The sequence below is a fragment of the Cydia fagiglandana genome, chromosome 27 (assembly GCF_963556715.1).
Source record: "Cydia fagiglandana chromosome 27, ilCydFagi1.1, whole genome shotgun sequence".
NCBI classification, from domain to species: Eukaryota; Metazoa; Arthropoda; class Insecta; order Lepidoptera; family Tortricidae; genus Cydia; species Cydia fagiglandana.
The window spans coordinates 6,580,937-6,608,058 of record NC_085958.1 but is presented as its reverse complement, the minus strand read 5'-3'; the positions used below and the strand labels follow the sequence as shown (position 1 = coordinate 6,608,058).

The window sequence follows — 27,122 nt, the reverse complement described above, 5'->3', positions numbered from 1 at the left end:
TTTTAAAATGTGTTTTTCAATTAAAAGACACATCAAGATTGTTTACCTTATTTCTAAAGCTAAAAAAACGAACTATAGTCAGCATCTATTGTTAACTAGCAGTACTGATAAATTCCACTACTTGACACTAGATGTCGCCTACGAAATAACTCGCGTTTTGATAAAAAAACTGATGTATGGAGTTACCACTCTTTCATATATTACTCTATGGCGCAACTTTATCAATCGAGCTAAGATAATAACCTATAATTCACAATATTTTTAAATGATTAGTGTTGCCGGGCGATAAGACTGTGATATCCCAGAATACAAAACGTGTATATTATGTAAGATAATATGTGTTTTCATAGATAATGCCACTTATACTAAGATTGAAGAGTTGCGATCGAGTTTTATGCAGTCGCTAACGTAAACGTCAAGTGTCAACTCACGGTATGGCAACTTTAGTGTTTTTAATTGTATTGCATTTATACAAAACTGACATACCGGGTGTGGCCTATAACACGAGTAAATAATTAAAACATAGATTGTACTCCTCAAACGGTGACACTTTTGTTCAACAACTTTCAAAAACTCCCTATTTTTCATACAAAAAAATATTATCTTCAATGGACGCCATAGCCAGTATTGCCACGCCATATCATTCTGATTGACGTTGCTTGTTACGCCTTAGGGCCCCCCACATCTGGCGTCTTTCGAGCGTCGGCGTCTACAATTCTATGGCCGACGTCGACGCAACTGCGCAGCGACGTCATTTTCCATAGCGCTGGACCGACGCCGACAGACGCCGACGCTCGAAAGACGCCAGATGTGGGGGGGGGGGGGGGGGCTTAAACATAACAAAATTCGCAATACATTGCGTCTTAGAATAAACTTTGAAGTGTATTAAAAATCAAACCACAATTAGTTATTTTTAAAAGTTGCTGAACAAATGTTGGTCAGTATGAAGAGTACATCCTACAGTTTAATTTTTGCTCATATTACAAGCCACACCCGGTATAATTAGTTTGATAGAGTTAAACCAAGCTAATTTGGCAGCGATTTTGATAGCAGGCGGCGCATGAGTTATTTAAACGTCATAATCTCATAGAATAATAGCCTGGGCCAGTCTGGCCGCCGACAGAAAACTATGATGTGACATGGAGGAGGCCTACGTCCAAAAATGGACAAACCCACATAAAAATACTTAGTAATACCTAGTAGTTTTTAAATTCTTTTCTTTGTAACTTTATTTCAAAATAATACTTAAACTCTTAATTTAATTGTAACATTTATATTTGGGAAATAAAAGGCTTTTATTATTATTATTTGTATCTCCGTTACAAACTCTCGGGTTTTTAAGCCCGGTCATTTATAAGGCGTGCGTGGGGATATAGATCCAACACGTAGAGGCCGTTTGGAGAGCTTTGATGTCATGTATTATTATTATTATTATTTATTAATCTCATAGAAGTTTGTCGTTTAAAATAACACGCACCGTCTGGGCTATCAAACTCGCTGCCAACTTAGCTTGGTATAACTCTACACTGTATGTATTCAGATGGTATTATTTATGGGGTTGTAAACGTAGCGGAACCTTTACATTGACACGTCTTTAGCGACTTATATTTCGTCGGGTGACAAGCAAAACACACTAAGTACTAAAAAAAATAAGTAACAACTTTATTACACTTTACACGGTTTATTGTCCAATAATTTCAATGGTGTTAGTTAGTGACTTTTGCTTGTCACCCGACGATTTATAATATTTTCTGTGCACAATTATCTGGTATTGCCTTGACTCGACTCGTTGAACCAGCAACGTATCATAAGTATCATAACATTCATAACAAACGTGAACGTATTTACAATAAATTGTTACTGTTTTCTTTTATGGTATTTTTTATTAGTTCGTGTTAAAGGTAAGTGTTATTTTAAATGTTATTACATACCTACTTATTTTATAGTCAAATTATTTCCTTTTAATTTGTTTTACACTAACACGCTAGTCTGGGCAATAGTTCTTCAGAATAGCAATTTAATGAATATTTATTGTTTCATCTAAAATTTAACTTTTTTTTTAGAATTGTATACATAAACTTATTATTTTACAAAACCTTTTTTTTTAAAGCAAGCATATTACAGTTAACATTCGCCTTTATATATATTAATTATTAATAATATAATTATATTAGTAGGGATTTCGCCATAATGGCACCACCATTAATTTCATTTTTTCACCAACTTTCTTTTTTTCCCACTTTTCTCACTACTATAGTCAGACCGTAAAAAGTCTGCAGCGATTTTGATAGCCCACGCAATGCAAGTGTCATTTTAAACGTCAAACTTGTATGAAATTATGACGTATACATAACACTTACACTGCGTGGGCTATCAAATCCGCTGCAGACTTTTATTGGTGCGACTATAATACATTTGCCAGGTTTTGTAATTGTTATGGAATTTTTGAGTTTATTTTTTTACAGTTCAATAAAAATGGTCTGGGAAAGATCAAAAGAAAATTACCCCAGGATTTGGACAGAGTTTACCTGCGAGAAGACGAAACAGAAATTCATAATAAAAGACCTGTCCGAAGAATATTATGACATAGCGCTTGGCTACATGACGAATATATTCCTTAACGAATCTGCTATATGCAAACCTTTAAGTAAGTAGACCTTTGTTTTGTTAAACTATGCAAGAACCTCATCGATACTACGCCTCGGTGGCTAGAGAGCTGGCAGTTTTTTTCCCAGCGCATAAGTATTGCCATTCAGCGAGGGAATGCTGCCAGCATTTTTGAACAGTCAGAACATAATTTTGATAGTTCCGGACAACTGACAGGCCGATACCGTCCGGCGGACAGTTAATCAGTGGGTCCTTTTATACCTAAGTAGTTTTATATGTATATGTAAAAAATATAAGTTAAACGTGAAGTATGTTTTTAATTAAATTAAGAAAGAATTCCAAGAATTCTCAGATGAGAAAAATATCCAACTGGAATGATATATTTCAAATTCACTTCGTTACCATGATTATATGCGTCTCTTCTCACATTAAAATTAAAACCATAATTTTACAGAGTTGTCAGGCTTTGTTTTAATTAATAACTATGTAAGTACTTGAACCATATGTAGATAATATAATTTTGCTTTGGACTAGAGGTTAATGGTACATAAATAATCATACAAAAGTAATTTAAATATATCTAAAAATTAAAATATTTTAATCTAAAAGACCTCCGCGGGCTGTACCGGGTGCAAAGGTGCCCATGAAAAACTACTTACAAAATATATATTTTAGGAATCCTAGAAGACCCTGTCTCCCGTCTTCAGATGCAACAGAAATGGATGAAGATCATGCGATCCAACATGGCGATTATCTGTTGCACCGTCGACGATGAGGTCCCCAGGGTCGCTGCCATACATTTCACGGTTGTACGCGAAAAGGAACTAGAACAGGTAAGGATCATCATCATCATCATCATCATCATCATCATCATCATCATCATCATCAGCCTACTCTCGTCCACTGCTGGACATAGGCCTCTCCTATTGCTCGCCATTGACCACGATTTGCGCAACTCTGATCCAGCTCTAAGCTGGTTTGATCCAGATAGATAAGCAGTCAGTCGCTTTTCGGTGAAGGTAAACATCGTGAGGAAACCTGCATACATCTGCGAAGAAATTCAAAGGTGTATGTGAAGTCCCCAATCCGCATTGGGCTAGCGTGGGGACTATAGCCCAAGCCCTCTCGCGCTCGAGAGGAGGCCTGTGCCCAGCAGTGGGACGTATATAGGCTGAGATGATGATGAAATAGATAGATAGGATAGGATAGATAGGAGTAGGTAAGGATATCAAGGAAGAAAGTTTTGACCACTACAGTCACACAAAGTCAACAACGATAAAGGTGCTCAATATGATAATGCCCAATAGATGACACCCTTCTGTATCGCCAGACCTCGGATTCCTTGAGGCAATGATACTTAATGACAGGTAGTTAGGTAGTGTAGTTCCTATACACATAGGCTATTTTCTTAATAAACTCAAAAATTACTGAACGAATTTTCATGCGGTTTTCACCTCTGATATAGTGATTCTTGAGGAAGGTTTAGTGTATAATTTGTTAAGGTTTTGTGTAACCCGTGCGACACCGGGGCGGGTCGCTAGTATATTCATAACATTACACCACAGCAAAAAGAATAGTTAGCATAGAGGGGTCCTGTCATTGTAAATTTTGTAGTCACAGTAAATTTACTGCCATCTATCGACACACGACTAAAACCCAAAATGAAAACGTATAAAATTATCAAAAAATGGATATATATATGGATAAATGATTTTATTATTTTTATTTCATTTTGATCCATGTTCAATGCTCATTCACTGATATATATATGTTAAAATTGTTAAATATGAAACGGTGTCGTCACGCCATCTAGACGAGGATAGGCTAAAGGTGTGTGTGTGCGGCATCTATCCGAGAATGACTTTTCTTGATTTCCGAGGCACGTTTTTTTCTTAGACTTTATTCGTCTTATACGAAGTTACATAATTATGTTTTTGACCACAGTTACCTATTATTTATCTCTCCCCAGCCTACGAAGGACCCTTCAACTTTGAACAAATACGAGCAATTTACTGAAGTGGTGGAAGCGCTGACGGCGTCAGGAGACCTCTTCGCTAGGTTCGGTTCCGACGTGTACCTGTTCTCACTGGGGCTGTTTGTATTACCGGAGTTCCGAGGGCTTGGGATTGCAACATACTTACTGAAATCTAGGTAAGCTTACTTTGAAGTGTTATCTATACATATAATAAAGCTGAAGACGGTCGAAAGTCTGTACATGGAAGATATTTGAAAAAAAGTTGGCTGGGGATACTTAGAATCGATAACAGAACACGTTCCAAAAGTTTTTAGAATTTTTGTATGTTTATCTGTTTATCTGTTTGTCTGTTTATTTGAACGCGCATCACGTGAAAACGGCTGAACGGATTTTGATGAAAACTTTACTGATCTGTCGAGAAAATTCCCGGCCAGGTTATAGGCTATAAAAATTCAACCCCTAAAAGGGGGGGTAGCCACAACACTCGATTGACTTAAGTTTGCCCCTGAATCTTATGGCGCTACTTAGGAAGGAGGGGCAAACTTTTTTCAAATATGTGCTACCACTATTGAGTACCCTGGTAAACTAACAGATGGCGCTGAATTGAATACGTTTTGACATGGATAAGCCACCGAGAAAAGATTTTGCCAATTTAACTCTAAGTTTAGAAGAGGGGTTACGGATATCAACAAAAATAATTGAATAATTATGTTGATTTAATAAATTAATAATACAACAAAATTAAACGACAGTAAATTAATTGCCCCTCATTGTACAGTGACATCTTTTGGGGAACTGAGTAAACATTAAGTAATCAAGAAAATTAAAAATGAGTTTACATAGTTACGTAGTGGTAAAATAAACACACATATCAACACGCGTATAATTGCATAATTACCTATTTAAAATTATAAATTTTCTCCATCATGAATTATACCTAATCGTAATTATATCGCACCCATATCAAATCCATATTCATACGGAGGTATCGCCTCGCACTCAATAATGGCCACGAAGGTGGGTACTTTGAAAAAAAAACCATTGACCTCTGTCATTTGCAGTGCCAGATTAACCCTTTTAAGCAAAATAAGCACTTGCAAGGGCACCACGTCTAGGGGGCACCAAAATCAACCATCATAGGCAAAAAAACGCGCAGGCTGCATCAGCATTGCAGTCGTCGTGAAGTGGGTACCTACATGAAACTTTTATACGTGTACTATTACCCATCTAATAACGAAGGGTCGTAGGGATCAAGTAAGAGAGTGAGGGTACGTAAGAACATCTCCAACGTAGGCTTTCGATTTGACCTTACGCGGAGGCCCTTATAGTCATGGAAAAAAATCTTGCTTTCGGGCTTGCGGCCAGCCGATTTTTTCGACATAGGATTATTTCGATTTTATAGCGAATTTTGCTCTCTTGCACGCCAGATTTGTCGGCAAAGCCGAGTTACTCCTTAGCCGCGATCCTGAGACCTAACTGTCAAAGTGTTATAAGGGGCCCCGTGAAAGCCGAAAACTAAAAGCATCCTATCAAGTAGCGCTTTCGAGTGAAGCCAAAGAGCGAGCAGTAGAAGAGTCGTGATTACATGCATAGATTCGAATTCAAGCCACTCTTTTGCAGTTCGGCGTAAGGTCTTATGCGAGGTCTTCTGCCTTATGACAAAGTTGATCTTCTGCCTTATTTACACATGGGCGTGGATTCAAATCCAAGCTTTCCTCTTTCTGCCTTGCTCACACTTCACATTCACTTGGTCAATTCCAAGCTCGGCTTTCTTGCATTTTTTCTGTATGAAAACAACCTCGCTTTGACCCTTAAATATCGAGCCCCATGCGAAGCTAGGCTGATAGAAAACTGTCCCATCCCTTCTCTGTATGAAATCCTGGATTCTCGCCTGGTTGCGACTAAAAGTAAAAATGTACAACTGTCTATCAAATTGCGTTTTATATATCGAAAAATTTTCGCGCTCGCTTCGGTCGCGTTTACAATTACGTTATAAGATACAATAAAGGCGACATTCGGGTGGCGACTGCAGCAGCTTTACTCTGTTGTAACGTTACTGCTGCAGCACTGTCAATTTTCATGATAAAATTATGTAACTAATTTCCGTACTAAAAGTACAAATGTACCTACTTCAACTGTCTATCAAATTGCGTTTTTATATCAAACAATTTTCGCGCTCGCTTCGCTCGCATTTTCAATAACTTTATAAGATATGACGACTGCAGCAGCATTACTCTGTTGCAACGTTACTGCTGCAGCACTGTCAATTTTCGTGATTAAATTATTTGACTGTATTTCATACTAAAAGTAAAAATTTACAACTGTCTATCAAATTGCGTTTTCATATCGAATAATTTTCGCGCTCGCTTCGCTCGCGTTTTCAATTACTTTCTAAGATATGACGACTGCAGCAGCACTACTCTGTTCCAACGTTACTGCTGCCGCACTGTCAATTTTCGTGATAAAATTATGTGACTGATTTCCATACTAAAAGTAGAAATGTACGACTGTCAATCGAATTGCGTTTTCATACTAAAAGTACAAATGTACTTCAACTGTCTATCAAATTGCGTTATTATATCAAAAAAAATTTCGCGCTCGCTTCGCTCGCGTTATTAATAACTTTCTAAGATATGACGACTGCAGCAACATTACTCTGTTCCAACGTTACTGCTGCCGCACTGTCAATTTTCGTGATAAAATTATGTGACTGATTTCCATATTAAAAGTAGAAATGTACAACTGTCAATCGAATTGCGTTTTCATATCGAATTATTTTCGCGCTCGCTTCGCTCGCGTTTTCAATTACTTTCTAAGATATGACGACTGCAGCAGCACTACTTTGTTGCAACGTTACTGCTGCAGCACTGTCAATTTTAGTGATAAAATTATGTGACTAATTTCCATACTAAAAGTAAAAATGTACTTCAACTGTCTATCAAATTGCGTTTTTATATCGAACAATTTTCGCGCTCGCTTCGCTCGCGTTTTCAATAACTTTCTAAGATATGACGACTACAGCAGCATTACTTTGTAGCAACGTTACTGCTGCAGCACTGTCAATTTTCGTGATAAAATTATGTGAATGATTTCCATACTAAAAGTAACAATCTACAACTGTCTATCAAATTGCGTTTTCATATCGAATAATTTTCGCGCTCGCTTCGCTCGCGTTTTCAATTACTTTCTAAGATATGACGACTGCAGCAGCATTACTTTGTTGCAAAGTTACTGCTGCAGCACTGTCAATTTTAGTGATAAAATTATGTGACTAATTTCCATACTAAAAGTAAAAATGTACTTCAACTGTCTATCAAATTGCGTTTTTATATCGAACAATTTTCGCGCTCGCTTCGCTCGCGTTTTCAATAACTTTATAAGATATGACGACTGCAGCAGCATTACTCTGTTGCAAAGTTACTGCTGCAGCACTGTCAATTTTCGTGATTAAATTATTTGACTGTATTTCATACTAAAAGTAAAAATTTACAACTGTCTATCAAATTGCGTTTTTATATCAAAAAAAAATTTCGCGCTCGCTTCGCTCGCGTTATTTATTACTTTCTACGATATAACGACTGCAGCAGCATTACTCTGTTGCAACGTTGCTGCTGCAGCACTGTCAATTTTCGTGATAAAATTATGTGACTGATTTCCATTCTCAGCTGTAATGCGGCAATGAACGTCACCTCAACTTACCAGAAAAACTCAATGTAATCTCGATGACCCTAGGGAGAGAAGGCACCATAGTCTAGAAATGCTTAGGGCATCAAAATATCTTAATCCGGCACTGGTCGTCTGCGGAGTGAAACGATTTGGGACTCGCATTTTATACGCATTACCATGCCTTCCCGAAAAAAATCGAATCATTCGCGAAAGTCTCGCAACGCATTGAGGTTACCTACAAGGGGCACGTGATCTTCCTCAGGAGTCTGAAGAAGACCACGGTGAGTGGGTGGCGCTCTAGCCAGGCAGGCCGCTTCGCTTTCGCTCGCGCGCATATACCTTACTGTATCGTCTGATATAGATACATCTACTACTCTGTCGTTTAAATTACGTGTAAAATTTTAATAAGGGCGAAAAAAAAATTGATTTTGGAGTGTAGTTTTATTTAGTGGTACCTAATTGTAAAATATTTTATCTGGACTACAGTCCTCTAGCATATCCATCTGTCAACTTCAAGTTCCACCTTCAGGGGAGAGGGAGAGAAATTAGGCTTAGAAATAAGTTATTAACACAGACCGAATTCCACGCGGGCGGAGCCGCGGGCACAGCTAGTAGAGTAATATAAGTAAAGAAAGAGTGTCGAGTGGTAACTCTATGCCATAGAGAAATACCTATAGTAAGATAAGAGTGCTCACTCCATGCATCAGTTTTGGTACCAAAAATATTAGTATTTTCATAGTCGACATCTAGCATCGAGTAGCGGAATTATCAGTACTTTAAGTAGCAGTATATAGTAGTACTGTCAAGTGACAATAGATGTAGCACCGACCGGAAAGTCTTATGTTGTTGAGATTAGAGTTTCCAGTCGGTGCTACATCTATTGTCACTTGACAATGCACTGCACATGCATTTGCACTTTTGATTTCAATCCTGATGCGGCTTTCGGCCGAAAGAAACCTTATTCAACGTAAGAAACGAATTTTGTAACAAGATACCTAAGAAGATACCTAAATTTTTTCTATCACTAAATCACGAACATATACATCATTTTTCTGGCAGATCTGGTGCTTTAGAGCCTTCTCTACCAATCAACGCTGTCTATTTTATATTATTTATTTTCCAGAATTACAATGTGCCGAGCCCTAGGGCTCCGCGGGACGGGCAATGTGTTCTCGACCCCGGGCGCGCAGGCGGCGGCGCGCTCTGCTGGTTATCGAGAGGTCGCCGCGCGCGTCTATAATGGACAGAAACTTGCTCTGATGGCTGCCGATGTGCTATGAAATAGTATATTACGATACAAGAGTAGGAAATTTGCAACGCCTGGCGATCAATTGAAACCGAAGGGAGTGTTTTAAATCGACACTAGTTGTGAATTACTTTTTCGCACGTATATTGTACAGTACATACACGGTGTAACATGAGGAAACCGAATAATTTTAACCACGCATTTCTGAGTGCAAAAGAAGTAAAAAATGTAATGGTCAATTTCGCCGAAAAAAAATGTTTTTTGTTTTGTTTTTTTCAATTTTTTGAATGTATTTGTACATAAAAAATAAATGTTAGTGGTAACCTTGTCACTTAAAATTGATTTTTACATTTTTTTTTCGTAGAACCTACTTTTTGCAAAGTGTTACTTGTCACTTTTTGACATCTATCAATAAGGATATTTTGACTACGTCCCATAGCAGCAACATCACCATCAAAAAGGCCTTTTACACTATGTAACAATAAAAACTTGTTTTTTTTTTAATTCATAATATCTCTGAAACTAGGCGAATTTCAAAAAAGTTTATAGGACATTTTTGTCTCTAAATATGATCAGGAATACGCTGTTAAAATTATTCGGTTTACTCATGTTACACCGTGTAGATATGGCCTTTTAACACACTTACTGCCCCCGACGAATATGTGCGTTCACCGTCATAGAAGTTTATTCCTAGGCCACGCTCCCTGACAGCGAATTTTTTTTGAAGTAGACACGTATTGTCCTTAATCCCGCCCTAGGACGGTAAAGTAGCACCATACGTACTGTAAATATCAGTGGCGGCGCGTCCATAAAAGCCGATTCCCACCGGCTTGCCTGTTTTTGGACGTTTGAGCAGATTTGTAAAGGAAATTATGTAAGCCAAATTAGGCCCCGGCTTGCCTATGGATATATTTGACGCTCCGCCACTGGTAAATATACTCATTCATTACTCTGGTACAGTCGCCGTCAGATATATCGGAGCGGCCAAAGTGCTCACAAATGTCTGCACACGCTTCTATAATTGTCAAAGCGTTAGAGTAATAAGTGTTCCGTGAACAAAGTTTTGTACGGAACACTAAAAATCAGCTACACACCATTTTTAGGGTTCCGTACCCAAAGGGTAAAACGGGACCCTATTACTAAGACTTCGCTGCCCGTCCGTCCGTCCGTCTGTCACCAGGCTGTATCTCACGAACCGTGATAGCTAGACAGTTGAAATTTTCACAGATGTATTTCTGTTGCCGCTATAACAACAAATAGTAAAAAAACAGAATAAAATAAAGATTTAAATGGGGCTCCCATACAACAAACGTGATTTTTGACCAAAGTTAAGCAACGTTGGGAGTGGTCAGTACTTGGATGGGTGACCGTTTTTATTTTGTGTTTTTTTTTGTTTTTTTTTGCATTATGGTACGGAACCCTTCGTGCGCGAGTCCGACTCGCACTTGCCCGGTTTTTGTATCTGAGCAAACTTTTTTCTGTTGCGTTACCGTACAAAATATAACTTTTATCTGATCAAGTTGTTAAGTTTAACATGTTAATTAAATACTTATGGATCTAATAATGCCCGTATAAACAAGAAAATGAAAAATCAACATGGTTTTTGAAAAACCATGTTGATTTGAAACTAGGGACACGAAATCGGTGTTCTAAAAGTTGATTCACCCTTATATTATAAGATAAATTAAGATAAGATAAAATAGTGACTTTATTTGAAATCTCTGAAATCCCTTAATCTATTAACGGTACAGGTTATTAAAAATACACCATTCAAGCCGTATCGCCGCTTTACAGACCTTAAAATTCTACATCAAAAAATGTATTTTTTTTTATTAGGGTGGTAATTTTTTTTGCCGTATAACGTCTAAGTGTTTAAGTTTTTGGGGTTAACAATAATAAAATATTAATAAAGTTTACCATAACTTTTATTATAAACAAAAATTGGATACAAAAGTACATTCTTAAAAAATATTATTTACAATTTCTTAGTACGATCGTACAAAAATCCATATTTACCCATTTCTATAACTCACGTGGAATGTAGGCACCCTATTTACTATTTTAAATGAGGTTTTTAAACTTACGTGAACATTTCGACAGATGGCGTTACATTTTTTTGATAAAATGTTACTTTTAAAGTCAAATGTTTAAATAATATGCTTTTTTAATGAAAATATAAGTTTCTAAAATATATGCCGTGAAAGTAATAGCTTTAATTTGATTTCATTGAACGTTTATCAATTTAATTTAATTGGATATATATTTAATTATAAAATCCACATCGAATACTCTCAGAGCATGTATTAAATCATATTATTACTATATTAATCTCTAGTAATTAAACTTACAAATAAATAACACAAATATATAATAAATGAATATAAAATAGTATACAAGTATCACATAATTTTTTGAAATGAAAGCGCCATCTATGGAATGGGAAACAAAACTTCTAAAAATTGAACAAAAACAGAAGTCTTGATATGATTTAAAGCTCTTCATAAACTTAACTAGCTGTTGCCCGCGCCTTTCTCCTCCTTTGGAACCTTTCAAAATAACTACCGGAATATTATCTATTTTATTTTATTAAAAACTAAGCTAGCCGAGAGAAAAACGCGGGAAAAAGTTAGATTTTACTATAAATATGAATAGTATACGTAGTTTAATTTCCTCTTTAAAAAAATCATTTTCATTTATATTTTGTTGTTCTATCAAGTTTTAACCGATTTTAAAAACTATAAATTTATATAGTTCCTCAAAAGTAGGTTAACAAAAATGAATTCTAATGTTTAATTATATTGTCCATTGTCATTCATGAATTATAATATAACATATAGACGAGCAACTTATGAATGTATCATAATCTTAAATTGACTTATTTTATTTAAATAGTCATATTTTAACAAGAGCTATTGTCGTAATAACGACATTTTTAGTTCCACAGCTTTAAAAAAACACCTACTTAATTGATTGTATACTTAAAATATACAATTCATCAAAAATTGAGCAAAATTCCATTTCGAACAATCAATTTTCTAAAAATAATAAATATTATAACTTGTGTAAATATACCTGTCTTTTGAAATTTGGACTTGTATATATTTATGATCTATAAATTTTAAAAATTGACGTGTAACATTTTTTTTGCCTGTTACAGACTTGTCAAATAGTAATTATTTTTTGTTTATTATAAAACAGGTCATATAATCGTACACATTTATTTATATCACATGCACATTTCATAAACTTAAAATGTGTTTGTTCTCAACTGGTAACTATTCAATAAATATTCATTTAATATAAAACTATACAAATTATATTTCTTACATATTTCGACAAAATATTTTTTTATAAAAATATATTTTATCAATACAGAGCTTATTGATAAAAATACGCTTTACCAGGGTTGTATTTGGATTAAATTCAATTAGTAAATAAGTTTATTTTGAAAAACGAAGTCCGTCACCAATAAACTTAGATATTTAATTTAACTCCTTATTCATAAATCTTTACGGGCCTGATTTAGTTAAATTACGTTTGAACCATTTCTTAGAAATATATAAGTCAAAATGACAGAACCTTTTAACCGCTAACAATTTTTGATCGAGCGTGCTCGTGTCGCCACCGACAGTAATTGTACCACGCAGAGTAAAGTTGGCATAGTTACGGGAGTTATAAATGTGCTGTAAAAACCAAATCAGATTTTTGTCTTATTTATCAGACTGTGGCGAAATGAGCTGGATATGTAATGTCTTATACCGGGTGTGGCCTGTAACACGAGCAAATAATTAAAACATAGATTGTACTCCTCAAAAGGTGGCACTTTTGTTCAACAACTTTTAAAAATTATGAAGTATTTAGACTCCCTATTTTTCATACAAAATAAATATTATCTTCAATGGACGCCATCGCCACGCTATATCATTGTGATTGACGTTGCTTGTCACGCCTTAAACATAACAAAATGCGCAATACATTGCGTCTTAGAATAAACTTTAAAGTGTATTCAAAATCAAACCACAAGTTATTTTTAAAAGTCACTGAACAAATTTTGGTCAGTATGAGGAGTACAGCCTACAGTTTAATTTTTTGCTCATATTACAGGCCACACGCGGTATATCAGACTCTGGCGGTTAAAGGGTACATAACAGTAATACAAACGGTTATAAGCTAATTGATGTTTGTAGCCAGTTTATGAATAAGGGGGTTAATATGTGACGTTATCTATGAAAAGGGACCTTATTGTCGATGGCGCTTACGCCGCACAGCGCCGCGCGGCATTGTATTCACATGGGAGCATCGTTAATAATGGCGTAAGCGCCATCGACAATAAGGTCTCTTTTCATAGATAATGCCCCATATTTACATTGAAGATATTATAGCGTAATAATTGTATAATATACACCTATATGCCACAGACAAAACCAGGTTTACCAAACCATGAATTGTTTTAGTAAAATTAGTTGTCATATAGTTAAGCGTTTTCACCTATTTTTAGTAAAGTATTGAGTTCACACTTTATTTACCGAACATTCAATAAAATAACATTAAAATTCAGAGCAATAATGTCATAATCAAAAATTTCAGTAATATATCATTGATATTTAAACATAAGTATAATATTTCCCGAAAACTAAATCTCGAAATTTCTTTTACAGTACATATCGTGCTACTTTACCACTCTAGTGCGGTAACTAGCACTTTTTATTTCTTCCTTGCGTTATCCCGGCATTTTGCCACGGCTCACGGGAGCCTGGGGTCCGCTTGACAACTAATCCCGAGAATTGACGTAGGCACTAGTTTTTACGAAAGCGACTGCCATCTGACTTTCCAACCCAGAGGGAAAACTAGGCCTTATTGGGATTGGGATTGCGGTAACTAGCACTATACGTGCGTATGTCGAATATTTACAGGGCCATATGTACTGTAAAACGTTGAACAATACATGATCGTAAAAGTAATTCGCACTTGTATCGTATTGTACCATTACGTAATTTGTCCTTAACTCCCTTAATATACAATTTACAACAATTATGGTTACCTAAGCGTAAATGTCGTAAGGGACTTTTTTATAATGTTTTATTCTACATATTTCTTATTTGGGAACTTGTATAGGTAATGAGCAAATATTCTTAACATTAAAAAAATTCAAACGTCATTCATACAAAAAAAACGTTTTTACAAAATTATGAATAGGTTAAGTTTGTATGTATTGTTTTTATCTGTAGGGTTAGAAAAACATTTTTGTGTTATTTTTAGATAGGGACAAATCGTTCGTGTCAAATGTCAAAACTCACGAAACAATAGATTTCCGCGTCAGGCACTTATGCGGATTTGTACAAACAATTGACACAAAATTAAAAAAACGCATTCAACTGATTTGCAAGACCGAAGTGATCCCATAAGTGTTCCGTGAACAAAGTTTTGTACGGAACACTAATAATGTTAACGTTTTGATATAAGCTTTAATTACAATATCTACGTACTTTGCAGATGTCGTAACTCATGTAGACTTTCTATTGAGCCTAAATTAGATGATTTGATGTGTTTTTTTTAAAGATTTTTTTTTAAATTATGAATGGGCTTACTTATAACGGTCTTGCGGCTGACTGATTAAATTAAAAAAAATAAAACCAGTTTAATATTGCAAAGTGGGATTTAGAGTTGGATCAAGCTAATTTTGCATGAGATTTACAACGACATAGTGTGGTAATGTCATCATTAATGTCAAATTTCTACGAAAATATAACGTTTACAATGACACTCCTCACTTTATTCTGTTCAAAATCTGTGCATAGTTAGCTTAGGCGGACTTTTACTGTTATTATTGCGCATAACGTTAATTTAATTCATTAGAATAACATCTTCGTTAACCTGTCAATAAAAAATAACAAATGACGTCTTAACCTTTGAACCTGTTTGAACTACAAGCACCTGTGACAAAACGTGATGTTTTTCCAAAACATCACGTTTTGTCACGTTCCTACAAACATCACATGTTTCTAAAAGCATCACGAAAAATAAACAAATAATAAAATATTATCTAAGAAGAGAAAACTGTAGGTGGCCGTGGCCGTTTTATGTAATGATATAGACCTACATTAAACTTTTTGTTTAGATTTGTTATTTTTAATAAAATTACGGGCCATTTCGATAGTAATAGGAGAAAAATTGTGGCTCAAAATTTCCATAAATTGTTCGTTCCTTCCATTCCGTTATGGAAACGGAAACGAAATGGAGATAAAAATCTTAGGACAGTCTTTTTTTCTTGTTAGGATCGAAAGAGCTCGTAATTCTGAGTAGAAATAACATATAAATTTCCGAATCTGAATATAAATTAGGGTCATGACGGGTACAGTGGCTCAGTCGCATAAATATCGCTCTATACTGTAGCACCATTGTATGTTAGAATAACCGTTGCTTGTCCATTTGGATTGGTTCGATTACTGAATGTTTCTGCTGTATTAGGTACTGGTCCCACCGCGAGCTAGTAAGCTATGAGCTATCGGCTATAAACACGAACAAAAGATAAGCACTCCCGTGTAAATAAAAGAGACACGGCGATATTTATAGCTCACCGCTGGGCGAGTAACTATAAATATCGCCGTGTCTCTTTTATTTACACGGGAGTGCTTATCTTTTGTTCGTGTTTATAGCCGATAGCTCAATAGCTTACTAGCTCGCGGTGGGACCAGTGCCTTAGCAAAGAAACAAATGTGATGTCCCACGGATAAAGGTACCTTATGGCGGTTAGCGCTTACGACGCGTAGCAGCGTATTCGTATTGCGCACTTTTTCCCGTGGAACGTCACAAATAGTTTTATTTTTTTATTTTTTTTTAAATAGTGAACGTCATGATGAAATTAGGTTAAATGAGCCACTGTTCAAGCTGAGCCACTGTTCCCGGCATGACCTAGTGTACACCTTTATATACAAAATTGTCCAGGTAGATTCCTAAAAATAATTTTGTCAAAACGTCACTCACTGGCATGTACAAGCATAATTAACATATAACACTAACATATGAATATTTGAGAATAGCGTAAAGCTTTTATCTCTTTCTAACAATCTTAGTCTGAAAGAGACCAATGCTTTTTGACACGCTAACTAGGCATAAATGTTACGTAAGCAATTTGAGCATTTTTTTGATTCGTTCAAAAGTCTATTGTTAATATTAACCGCACAAAAACATCAAAATACTTACAGCTTGGCAAAAAAAAAAATAGAAATTAAAAAGTGGCAACACTGTAGTGTCGTCCCTTTCAAACCAATTTATATAAGAAAACGGGACGACACTACAGTGTTGCCACTTTTTGATTTCTACTCTTTTTGCAAAGCATCTACATTGGCAATGAAACTTAGAAAAACACAAAAAAAAATTCAAGTTCTTTTCATTCATATAAAATTTAGTTAAATATACCCTAGTATATTATGTTAATGTTATACATTACACATTCAACTTAACCTAAAAGTTTGGTAACCTAAACCCTAAACTACACCTTCTCTCAGACATTATAAAACTATTGTCAGACCTAATTAAAGTCTCACATTCTAAACCTAGATCAGACTTACCTACATCACCCAAACTCTGACTAAACTCCCTAACGCCATCTATACTAGTCTGTGGCAACAAGATATATGGGGGTTCTCTTAAGCACATCTTCTGCGTGCTATGAAGAATCATGGAACCCCTCCTTAAAGTCTCTCGGCCTATCTCGACAATTTCTATAGAATTTTGTCCGATGACGAAGCTTTTGTACGCTTTTATGAAGACGGCTATGATGGTTAAGGTGCCGAAGACGATCATTGAGTAGGTGAGTAGGGGGGCTGCGATGGGGCCGACTGTGGTGGCTAGGTAGATCCATCGCCAGATCGGGGTGGTTACCTCGTGGATACCCTGGAAAAAATATTAATTCATTAATTATGTTGTTATTTTAGGTATAAATATCTTCTTTCTTTCTGTATTATTTGTATTTTCTGTTATGAGGTGTGCAATAAAGAGTATTTGTATTGTATTGTATTGTAAATATCGGGGAGACCGATCTTTGCTCGAAAAACATATAAAAACTCAAAAATGCGCATTTTCCCGGAGATAAAACCCAGTTAGATCGATTTATCGCACCCGAAAACCCCCATCATACAGCAAATTTCATCGAAATCGTTAGAGCCGTTTTTGAGATCCCCGATATAATTTATATACCTACGTAAATAAACAAGAATTGCTTGTTTAAAGGTATTAGATTTGTAAATAAAATTGTTATTTTAGAAAATAATTTAGATTTAGGCTAGGTAGGTAGTTTGTAAGATATGTATGCTGCTCAAGGAGGCTTATTTTCTGATTAGAGCTTTCGAGTATTCTTGTCCTTTAACGAACTTCCACCATTTCTTCCTTTCTTCTTCAATCTTTTAGGTCAGCGGTTCTCAAATTTTTGGTGACGGAAACCTTTTGGAAAGCGTAATATTTGACGGAACCCCAAATAAAAAATTTTCGTTCGTCACTGTGGACCAGATATACCTATAGAAGAGCTGGTTTTTTTCTTATTATTACAAGTATTTTCGCGGAACCCCGACAGAGGCTTTGCGGAACCCTAGGCCCGCGGAACACACTTAGAGAATGGCTGTTTTAGGTTACTAACCTCTTCGATCCACATGACGGGGAAGATGATGTCGGGAAACTTGTTGATGCTGTTCACGTAGATGTTGGGCGCGCGGCTCACTTTGATGTTCAGTTGTACGCGCACGAAGCCCTCTAAGGGCACACCGAGTTTCTGCAAAATTTGTATAAAGTTAGGTACCGTCATACTTCAACATTGCCTAACCATGCCAAACATTGCCTGGCTTGAAAAATAGTGGTAGTGGTAATCTTCCAAATCGAATTCTAATAACTCTGAATAATAGTTTATATCTACGTTGGCATTCATCAGCAACTCAGCCATAAGACTTCCACTGCTGAACATAGGCCCCCCCCTTGGATCTCCATACGTGCCGGTTGGAAGCGACCCGCATCCAGCGTCTTCCGGCGACCTTACTGTCCATCTTGTGGGTGGACGTCTTACGCTGCGCTTGCTAGTCCGTGATCTCCACTCCAGCACTTTGTTGGCATTACTTTTCGGTAAAAAAAAAAGCCTTTTGAGGAAACTTAAGTAAGAGCTAGTTCCTCTATTTTGAGTTATATCTGAGCTTTAAAATTCAAAATTCAACCATATTTAATATGGTTGAATTTCCCCAGAAAACTGTGCCATATCGGCGACTAAAATATACGTAAGTATTGTATAATAAGCGGTATCGAAAAACTAGGTACTAATTTATATAATTACCGGTTGAATCATGAAGTAGGTTTCATGGGTCTTCTGGACTGGCTTCAGACCCTCAAATTTGTCGAGAAGCGATGGCTCTGCGTCGTAGAAGTGCGGGTACGAGAGGTATACAGGAGCGCCTGGTAGTAAACAATAAATACTTGAGTTATACACTAACCCGGGGTTAACCGGTTAAACCGTTAAGCCAGTGTCAACTTGTACTGGTAACTATTGGTAACTCCAGGTTTAACCGGTTAACCCTGGGTTAGTGAATAGCGAAGTCCCGTGCCGTGACTGGTCCGTTCAAAGACACGGACGTCACACAAAGACACTTTCGACTCGAACATGGAGTAAAATTACCGTATGCGTGGCAGAGGGGGTAGCGCGACTATGCTCAGTCTGGAGGTTGTTTTGTCTGTGTACAAAAGCGATTGCCATCTGATCTTCCAACTTAGAGTGGAAACTAGGCCATATTCAGGATTAAATACTAAATAGTCTGTTTTTCTCACGATGTACACCCAAAAACGGCTGTCTGGTATCTAAAATAGTTATTTACGATACAAGTGCGGTAAAGAGGAAATTCGAAACGACTGCCGATAAATTAAAACACGACCGAATGGAGTGTTTTAAATCGACACGAGTTGCGAATTACCTATTCGCACGTGTATCGTACAACGTTTTACAGTACATATGGGATATGGGCCTTTAAACTTTTGACATAAGTACGCGGTGAAAGTCTTGTTTCTCGCACTAGTGCGGGAAAGTAGGACCATATATAATGTACTGTAATAGTACATTTCGATGCTAGTGCGGAAGGTATGTCATTACTTCACGAGTACCGAGATATCTTGCCACGAGCTGCAGGCGAGTGGCAAGACTCGGGACGAGTGAAGAATGACATTTTCGCACGTGTATCGAACGACGTTTTTTAATACAGTTGCGAAAAAATAAGAAAAACATTGTTAATCGTACACTAAACAAAAGTGGTAACAGTGACAGCTCGGTTAGACGTCGTCTTAAAGTATATTATATCTATGGGCGTTTGGCAGCTATTCCGTTCCATTCAGTCAACTTATTAAGAACGGAATTTTCAATATTGAATATTAAAAAATAAACGTGTTATAATGATGAAGAGGTAAATAATTAAATATGAAATATGTAATATTTTTCGTATTCTTACATTAACGGTAGGTTTTTATGCTGATTACGACGTTTAAAGGAAACTAATATTAACACTCATCAATAAGTAGTCGTGAATTGAACAAGTATAAATTTAAAAAAATTGGAAAAGTAAAAAGCACTAGTTCGAGATAACCAACTTTCCGCACGCTAAACAGCTACGTAAAGTAGCACTTTTTGAGCAACTGTATTAAAAATAACTATTTGCCTCGGCTCCCATGAGTCGCACGATTGCCCTGTTTAGATGGGTTTGTCAAATGCCAGTAATGTTTTATAGGTTACGCCAGGGCTCTCCAAACCCCGGCCCGCGGGCCAAATCCGGCCCACGACGCGTTCCAATCCGGCCCGCCGACACCCAAAGCGGAACCGGTTTTTTTTTCATACTAAAAATACCGGTATTATTACGTTCTTTTTCGTTCTTTGGTTCATTATTTAATATTTGATGGGTAAATCTAATAATACGAAGTCGTTACCTAAATTCATGATTCAGTCCTACGGGAAGAGCATAAAATTATTAAAAATATTGGGCTATTTTGGGATTTAAGAGCCAACAGGAGTGTTCTTTTCTCCATACAAACTACTCCTACGTACTCCTCGTTTTCCTCCGTGGTTTTTGAAGTTAGAGCAATGATTTTTTCAACACAGATTAATATTGTCAATATCTGTGTCGGACCGTTTTGCTTTTTTTGATATTTTTGTTTTTTAAGGCGCTAGAGCGGGTCCATATTGGGTCGCATAATAATTGATTGTCCTAATGTATTGTTACGCATAAAACTCATTTCGCATAATTGTTATTGTGCTGGAAATATTAACAACTCTGAAAAATTATAACACAAACCTAACCTAACCTACCCTATTCTACACAACCTATGCAAAATATTTTCTGTTTCAGCTGGAGAAAAAACATGCGAATAGAGATTTATGCGTAACATTACATTATGACAATCAATTACATATTATGCGATGAGATAGGATCCCCGCTAGAGCCCTTAAAAAATGGCCAAAATGGCCTAATTGACTATGCCGCAATGAGAGGCGTGGCATTCAAAACTGATATCAATTAGCCAAAAAAGCAAAACGGTCCGACACATATAATTTCATAATCATTTAGATTTCCAAATTTGGTTACGATTGGTTAAGTTTTGGAGGAGGAAACAGAGGAGTGCGAAACCTCGATTTTTTAGATTTTTACGCAGGATTGTCTTTATCGCACTACTTTTAGGTGCCGCTTCCGTATTGTCGTGAATAAAAAATAATTAGATTTAAAGTAGCGTGGCATTGTGGTGAATAAAAAATAATTAGGTTTTAAAGTGTTTAAATAATTAATGGAAAAATGCCTCGGATAAGATCCGCAGTAAAACATTGGACTATTGGAGTACAAGGGTCCTCTTGTTATTCTAACCTGGTTAATGGGAACTTGGTAGGATATTGAAAAGATAAAACCAAATATATGACATGCAATTTAATACACTTCGCTAACTACTCACAATGCACTCCGCTTTAGGGCGGGCGCTGCTCGAAATACAATTGGTTCCTCTAAACTGTCGGCGGTTATGGGGTGACACTATAGTAAACCTTAATCTACGGTCGCGAGACGGGCGAAACGCGGAGTTTTGGCCAAAACCTAAAACGAAAGTCTAGTGCACTCACGGATACCGGGTGTAGCTTTCATCCTGGAACTTAGCGTAGCAGACAGATCGACGTAGATCAGCGGCGGGCGTTCATCGAGCCCCCAGCTGTGACAAGCTAAGGCGAGAACAACCCGCGGCGCTTGGAGTTTTACGGGAAGGACCCGCACGAAGACACCTTGGAGTCGTCGGACGGCGGCATAGCCATCCGACACGCGGCCTGCAAGTCAAGGCCGCGTCCTACGGCGTAGAAGCAGCGTCAGCATGACGCTCAGCAAAATCGGGGACGCGCAACAGCGCGCCAGGGAACACGATCACCAACCGTGCTCATGTCCATCGGCGACACGGGACGCGCCAAGTAAATCACGCGCACAATTCACGCACAGCGATATACGCACTTTACAAATCGGTCTCCCACCAGCCGGACCAGGCGGCGGAAGGAGACGAGGCAATCCCTCTTAATCTTTAATTAGAAACCATCTACATCCTAGCGTATTCCCATTCCAAGTCCAAGTGAAGTGACAGTCTCCAAAATAAAATCCTACCGGACACATTGCGTTTCGACTCACATCGACGCATCAAACGTCAAACCAACTTAAATCTTTTCTAAATCAAATGATTTTCGAAAAATACCAATGCTCATTAATACTTGTAATATTTTAAGTGGTTAATAATAATTACTAATAATTACATTTTTATCGTACGTTTTCTACCTTGTTTCATTCAGAATACCTTCCTTCCGATGCGGTAACTAAACGCATAATTTATTTTCTGACAGTTCATCTGTCACAAATCTCAACTCATTAACACCGTCCAAATCGCAATTTATGTTTCATAAAAATTCCGAAAATGATTCTAAAATACGAACTAAATTAAGATGTGACCTACTTGGGCAGTTGGGATATATCACGAGGATCATTTTGATATACGTGAAGCCAGGTTTGGTTCAACAATCTCTGCACAATCTGGGTGACAAGTTCCGTTCGAGTGGCATGCTCTTCGGACTTGTTTCTTCGAAACCAGTTAGCCAGGAGGCAGGATATGTTAATCAACCTGCAGCTAAGAAGGTACATTACAGTTTTACATAAGTGTCATACTCTGGTGTATGTTATTCTGCCGAAAATGCGACACCAATGTTGTATAGGTCACGTTGTATGAAAAAGTATGTATTTATCATAGGCAGATAAGTAGCATCGCTACAATATCCCCTCTCTCGGCAAAGAGGTTAAGCACCGGTTAACCGAGGCAGCCGGGGTAACCGGAGAAAAATAAATTAACCGGATACCTAATCAACAAGTCCATTAGGACGTTAATTATGCATGCAGATACGTCTATCTGTTTAACAGTAAGCTTTGAACCGTATTTACTGAGCATGCTAACCGTCATTAAAACTTAATTTACCTATGTCCATCTCTGGGACTGTAAATTTTATTTCTAAATTTTAACTCTATTAGAAATCACAGTGCATGGCCACTACGCTGTGGTTTCTGCAACCTAACTAAAAGATATTTTTTAATTCAAGTAATCCTATATTGACTGGTCTAGCCACTATTCAACATAAATAATAATAAGCTAACTCCCTATTCTAAGATTCACTAAAGTATTTAAATCCAATTTAAATATTAAGTATTTTCAACTATATTTATAAATTCTTACTATTTAGTATATTACAAGTAATCATATACCTAATGCAATATTAAGAATTAAGTTTTAATATGGCATGCCCTACTATGTGCATGCCTATGACTACAAAATTAAATTACTAGTACCTTAATGTAATGTGGTAACTAGTTGCTAATTTATATCTACAAATAATATCAATAATAGTGGAGGCTCACTTGTAGCTCGCACTTAAGTCAAATCCCAATATGTAGCCAGTGGGCTTACACTAAGTGAAAAAAAAAAAAAAAAAAAAACTTGGTTTTCTTTTTCATGTCTAAGTCAGTGAATTATATCTAATATAATTACATCACCCTGGACCCTTAGGGTGTGTAGTCACAAAAAAATTTGGTTTCCCTAGAAACGCTTGAAAAAAAAAAAATCTTGACCAAGTGAGTCAAGGAGGTACGCGTACTCAAAAAAAATGGTTTTATTTTTTATTCACGACAATGGCGCCCGAAGAAAGCTTAAATTAAATATATAGCCTGGTTATTGTGAGCTTGGGAGAGCGATAACATCAATTTATAAAATTTTTGTCATTTAAAAAACTTTATTTTTAAAAAAATTTAGTGAAATTATTTGTTTTAAAAATATAATATTAATTAATTTGTAAGTTTACTTGTGACAGGGTAGCAAATTCATCAATTATTACAATTATTATTAGGCTACACTATGACTAATTAGCATAGCGCTCAGCCACATATTATTTTTTTCACCATGCTCCATTTGAGAGGTAGGTAATTTATTTTAACACTTCCTGTATAAAGTGAAGTGTTACCAATTTATTATACTTTATTACATACCCTGACACAAGCAAACCATTTTTTTTCTACCGACATGCCGGACGGGGAAGGAGAGGAATTTCATGAAGTAGGAGGGGGGGGATACCTTATCTACTTACCCCTACCCATGCCTAATGCCTCATTGTTTAATACGCGACCATGGGTTGCCGCGTTAGACACCCACCCGCCCGACCCACCCATTTCAAAAGTATTAAAATATTTATTCATTTTTATTTCTCAAACCAACTCAAACTTTTCATTCCGGTGACTTAGTATGATAGACGAGACACTCTAAATTTCATGGTTTTTGACTTATTCGGTTCTAAATAGAACTACTTTATAGAACTTAAATGTTCATATTATTTGTTTTTTTTTGAAATTAGAGGAAATTGGTCTTAGAATCAACCTCAATTTCGGCTATCTTAGCATAGCATTTTTTAAAGTTCTGCTGAAATATGCACCATTTGTATTCGCTAAAGGTAGGGACATGTTGTTGAACGGCATGCTGCATTCCATTTGGAGTAGTATTCCTGATTCGTCACATAACCTCCGAATTTCCGACTGCTAGAGCAAACCGCTTTGTAGTTAAGGTAATCTGAAAAAAATCAGTTACCATTTAATTTTAAAGCATTGGTTCAGTGACATTATGCTCAATGTTATATTTTACAAGGTGTATTTTCAAGTTAGTAACTTATTTTTTATTTGGGTGAACTCAGGTAACAACCCATTTTTTTGAGTACGCGTACCTCCTTGACTCATTTGGTCAAGATTTTTTTTCAAGCGTTTCCAGGGAAACCAAATTTTTTTTGTGACTACACACCCTAAGGGTCCAGGGTGATGTAATTATATTGGATATAATTCACTGACTTAGACATGAAAAAGAAAACTAAGTTTTTTTTTCACTTAGTGTAAGCCCACTGGCTACACATTGGGATTTGACTTGAGTGTGAGCTACAAGTTAGCCTCCACTATTATTGATATTATTTGTAGATATAAATTAGCAACTAGTTACCACATTACATTAAGGTACTAGTAAGTTAATTTTGTAGTCATAGGCATGTACATAGTAGAGCATGCCATATTAAAACTTAATTCTTAATATTGCATTATGTATATAACTACTTGTAATATACTAAATAGTAAGAATTTATAAATATAGTTGAAAATACTTAATATTTAAATTGGATTTAAATACTTTAGTGAACCTTAGAATAGGGAGTTAGCTTCATATTATTTATGTTGAATACTGGCTAGACCAGTCAATTTAGGATTACTTGAATTAAAAAAAAAATTTTTTTAATTAGGTTGCAGAAACCATAGTGTAGTGGCCATGCACTGTGATTTCTAATAGAGTTAAAATTTAGAAATAATGTCAAACAGATAGGCATATCTACATGGATAATTAACGTCCTAATGGATTTGTTGATTAGGTACCCGGTTAATTTACTTTTCTCCGGTTACCCCGGCTGCCTCGGTTAACCGGTGCTTAACCTCTTTGCCGAGAGAGGGGATATTGTAGCGATGCTACATGGTTTCCTATACCAAACATGTACTTTCTCATACAATGTGACCTGTACAACATTAGTGTCGCATTTTGGACAGAATAACATACACCAGAGTATGACACTTATGTAAAGCTGTAATGTACCTTCTCAGCTGTAGGTTGATTAACATATCTTGCCTCCTGGCTAACTGGCTTCGAGGAGACAAGTCCAAAGAGCATGCCACTCGAACGGAACTTGTCACCCAGATTGTGCAGAGATTGCTGGACCAAACCTGGCTTCATGCATATCAAAACGATCCTCGTGGTCTACTCTAACTGCCCAAGTAGGTCACATCCTAATTTAATTTGTATTTTAGAATCATTTATGAAATTATATAAAAACATAAAAAAGACTTTCGTTGGGTAGTCGTAAGTTTGACAGCCCGGTGACAGCTAAGAATATAGGCGTTTTGTTCAGGCATAAGCAAGGATATATTCCAAAGGAAACAAAGTAGAAACGTGCGATATAAATGTAATTATTAGAAATTATTATTAACCACTTAAAATATTGCAAGTATTAATGAGCATTGATATTTTTCGAGAATCATTTGATTTAGAAAAGATTTAAGTTGGTTTGACGTTTGATGTGTTGATGTGAATCGAAACGCGATGTGACAGGTAGGATTTTATTTCGAACTGTCACGGGCACTTACACTTGGACTTGGAATGGGAATACGCTAGGATGTAGATGGTTTCTAATTAAAGATTAAGAGGGATTGCCTCGTCTCCTTCCGCCGCCTGGTCCGGCTGGTAGGAGACCGATTTGTAAAGTGCGTATATCGCTGTGCGTGAATTGTGCGCGTGATTTACTTAGTGCGTCCCGTGTCGCCGATGGACATGAGCACGGTTGGTGATCGTGTTCCCTGGCGCGCTGTTGCGCGTCCCCGATTTTGCTGAGCGCCATGCTGGCGCTGCCTCTACGCCGTAGGACGCGGCCTTGACTTGCAGGCCGTGTGTCGGATGGCTATGCTGCCGTCCGACGACTCCAAGGTGTCTTCGTGCGGGTCCTTCCCGTGAAAGTCCGAACGCCGCGAGTTGTTCTCGCCTTAGCGTGTCACAGCTGGGGCTCGATGAACGCCCGCCGCTGATCTACGTCGATCTGTCTGCTACGCTAAGTTCCAGGATGAAAGCTACACCCGGTATCCGTGAGTGCACTAGACTTTCGTTTTAGGTTTTGGCCAAAACTCCGCGTTTCGTCCGTCTCGCGACCGTAGATTAAGGTTTACTATAGTGTCACCCCATAACCGCCAACGGTTTATAGAAACAGATTGTATTTTGAGTAGCGCCCGCCCTAAGGCGGAGTGCCTTGTAATTATTTAGCGGGGTATATTAAATTGCATGTCAGATATTTGGTGTTATCTTTTCAATATCCTACCAGGTTCCCGTTAACCAGGTTAGAATAACAAGAGGACCCTTGTACTCCAATAGTCCAATGTTTTACTGCGGATCTTATCCGAGGCATTACTCCCATTAATTACTTAAACATTTAAAACCTTATTATTTCTTATACACAACAATATTATTTTTTATACACTATAATGT

General features: G+C 36.8%; 2 protein-coding genes and 1 long non-coding RNA gene across 3 annotated transcripts in view; 1 reads left to right on the top strand and 2 right to left on the bottom strand.

The window, feature by feature from the left end:
- Positions 1-3,957: 3,957 nt before the first annotated feature.
- LOC134677779 (uncharacterized) lies at positions 3,958-9,528 on the top strand. Its single transcript, XM_063536206.1, has 3 exons — positions 3,958-3,974; positions 4,552-4,758; positions 9,372-9,528. Exons 1-3 carry the CDS (start codon positions 3,958-3,960, stop codon positions 9,526-9,528), a joined length of 381 nt encoding a protein of 126 aa, XP_063392276.1.
- Positions 9,529-11,401: 1,873 nt separating this feature from the next.
- On the bottom strand, positions 11,402-13,697 carry LOC134677946 (uncharacterized). Its single transcript, XR_010100135.1, has 2 exons — positions 13,606-13,697; positions 11,402-13,246 (listed from the first exon to the last, which is right to left on the bottom strand). It is a non-coding gene; the product is annotated as an uncharacterized LOC134677946 (long non-coding RNA).
- Positions 13,698-16,829: 3,132 nt separating this feature from the next.
- The window catches only part of LOC134677925 (scavenger receptor class B member 1), a 200,960-nt gene continuing 190,667 nt past the window's right edge, over positions 16,830-27,122 (bottom strand). The window contains exons 11-13 of the mRNA XM_063536370.1: positions 18,811-18,929; positions 18,130-18,261; positions 16,830-17,390 (exon numbers count right to left, since the gene is read on the bottom strand). Of these exons, the coding sequence (XP_063392440.1) occupies positions 16,959-17,390; positions 18,130-18,261; positions 18,811-18,929 (683 nt within the window). The 3' untranslated portion in view covers positions 16,830-16,958. The remainder of the gene's footprint in view (positions 17,391-18,129; positions 18,262-18,810; positions 18,930-27,122) is intronic.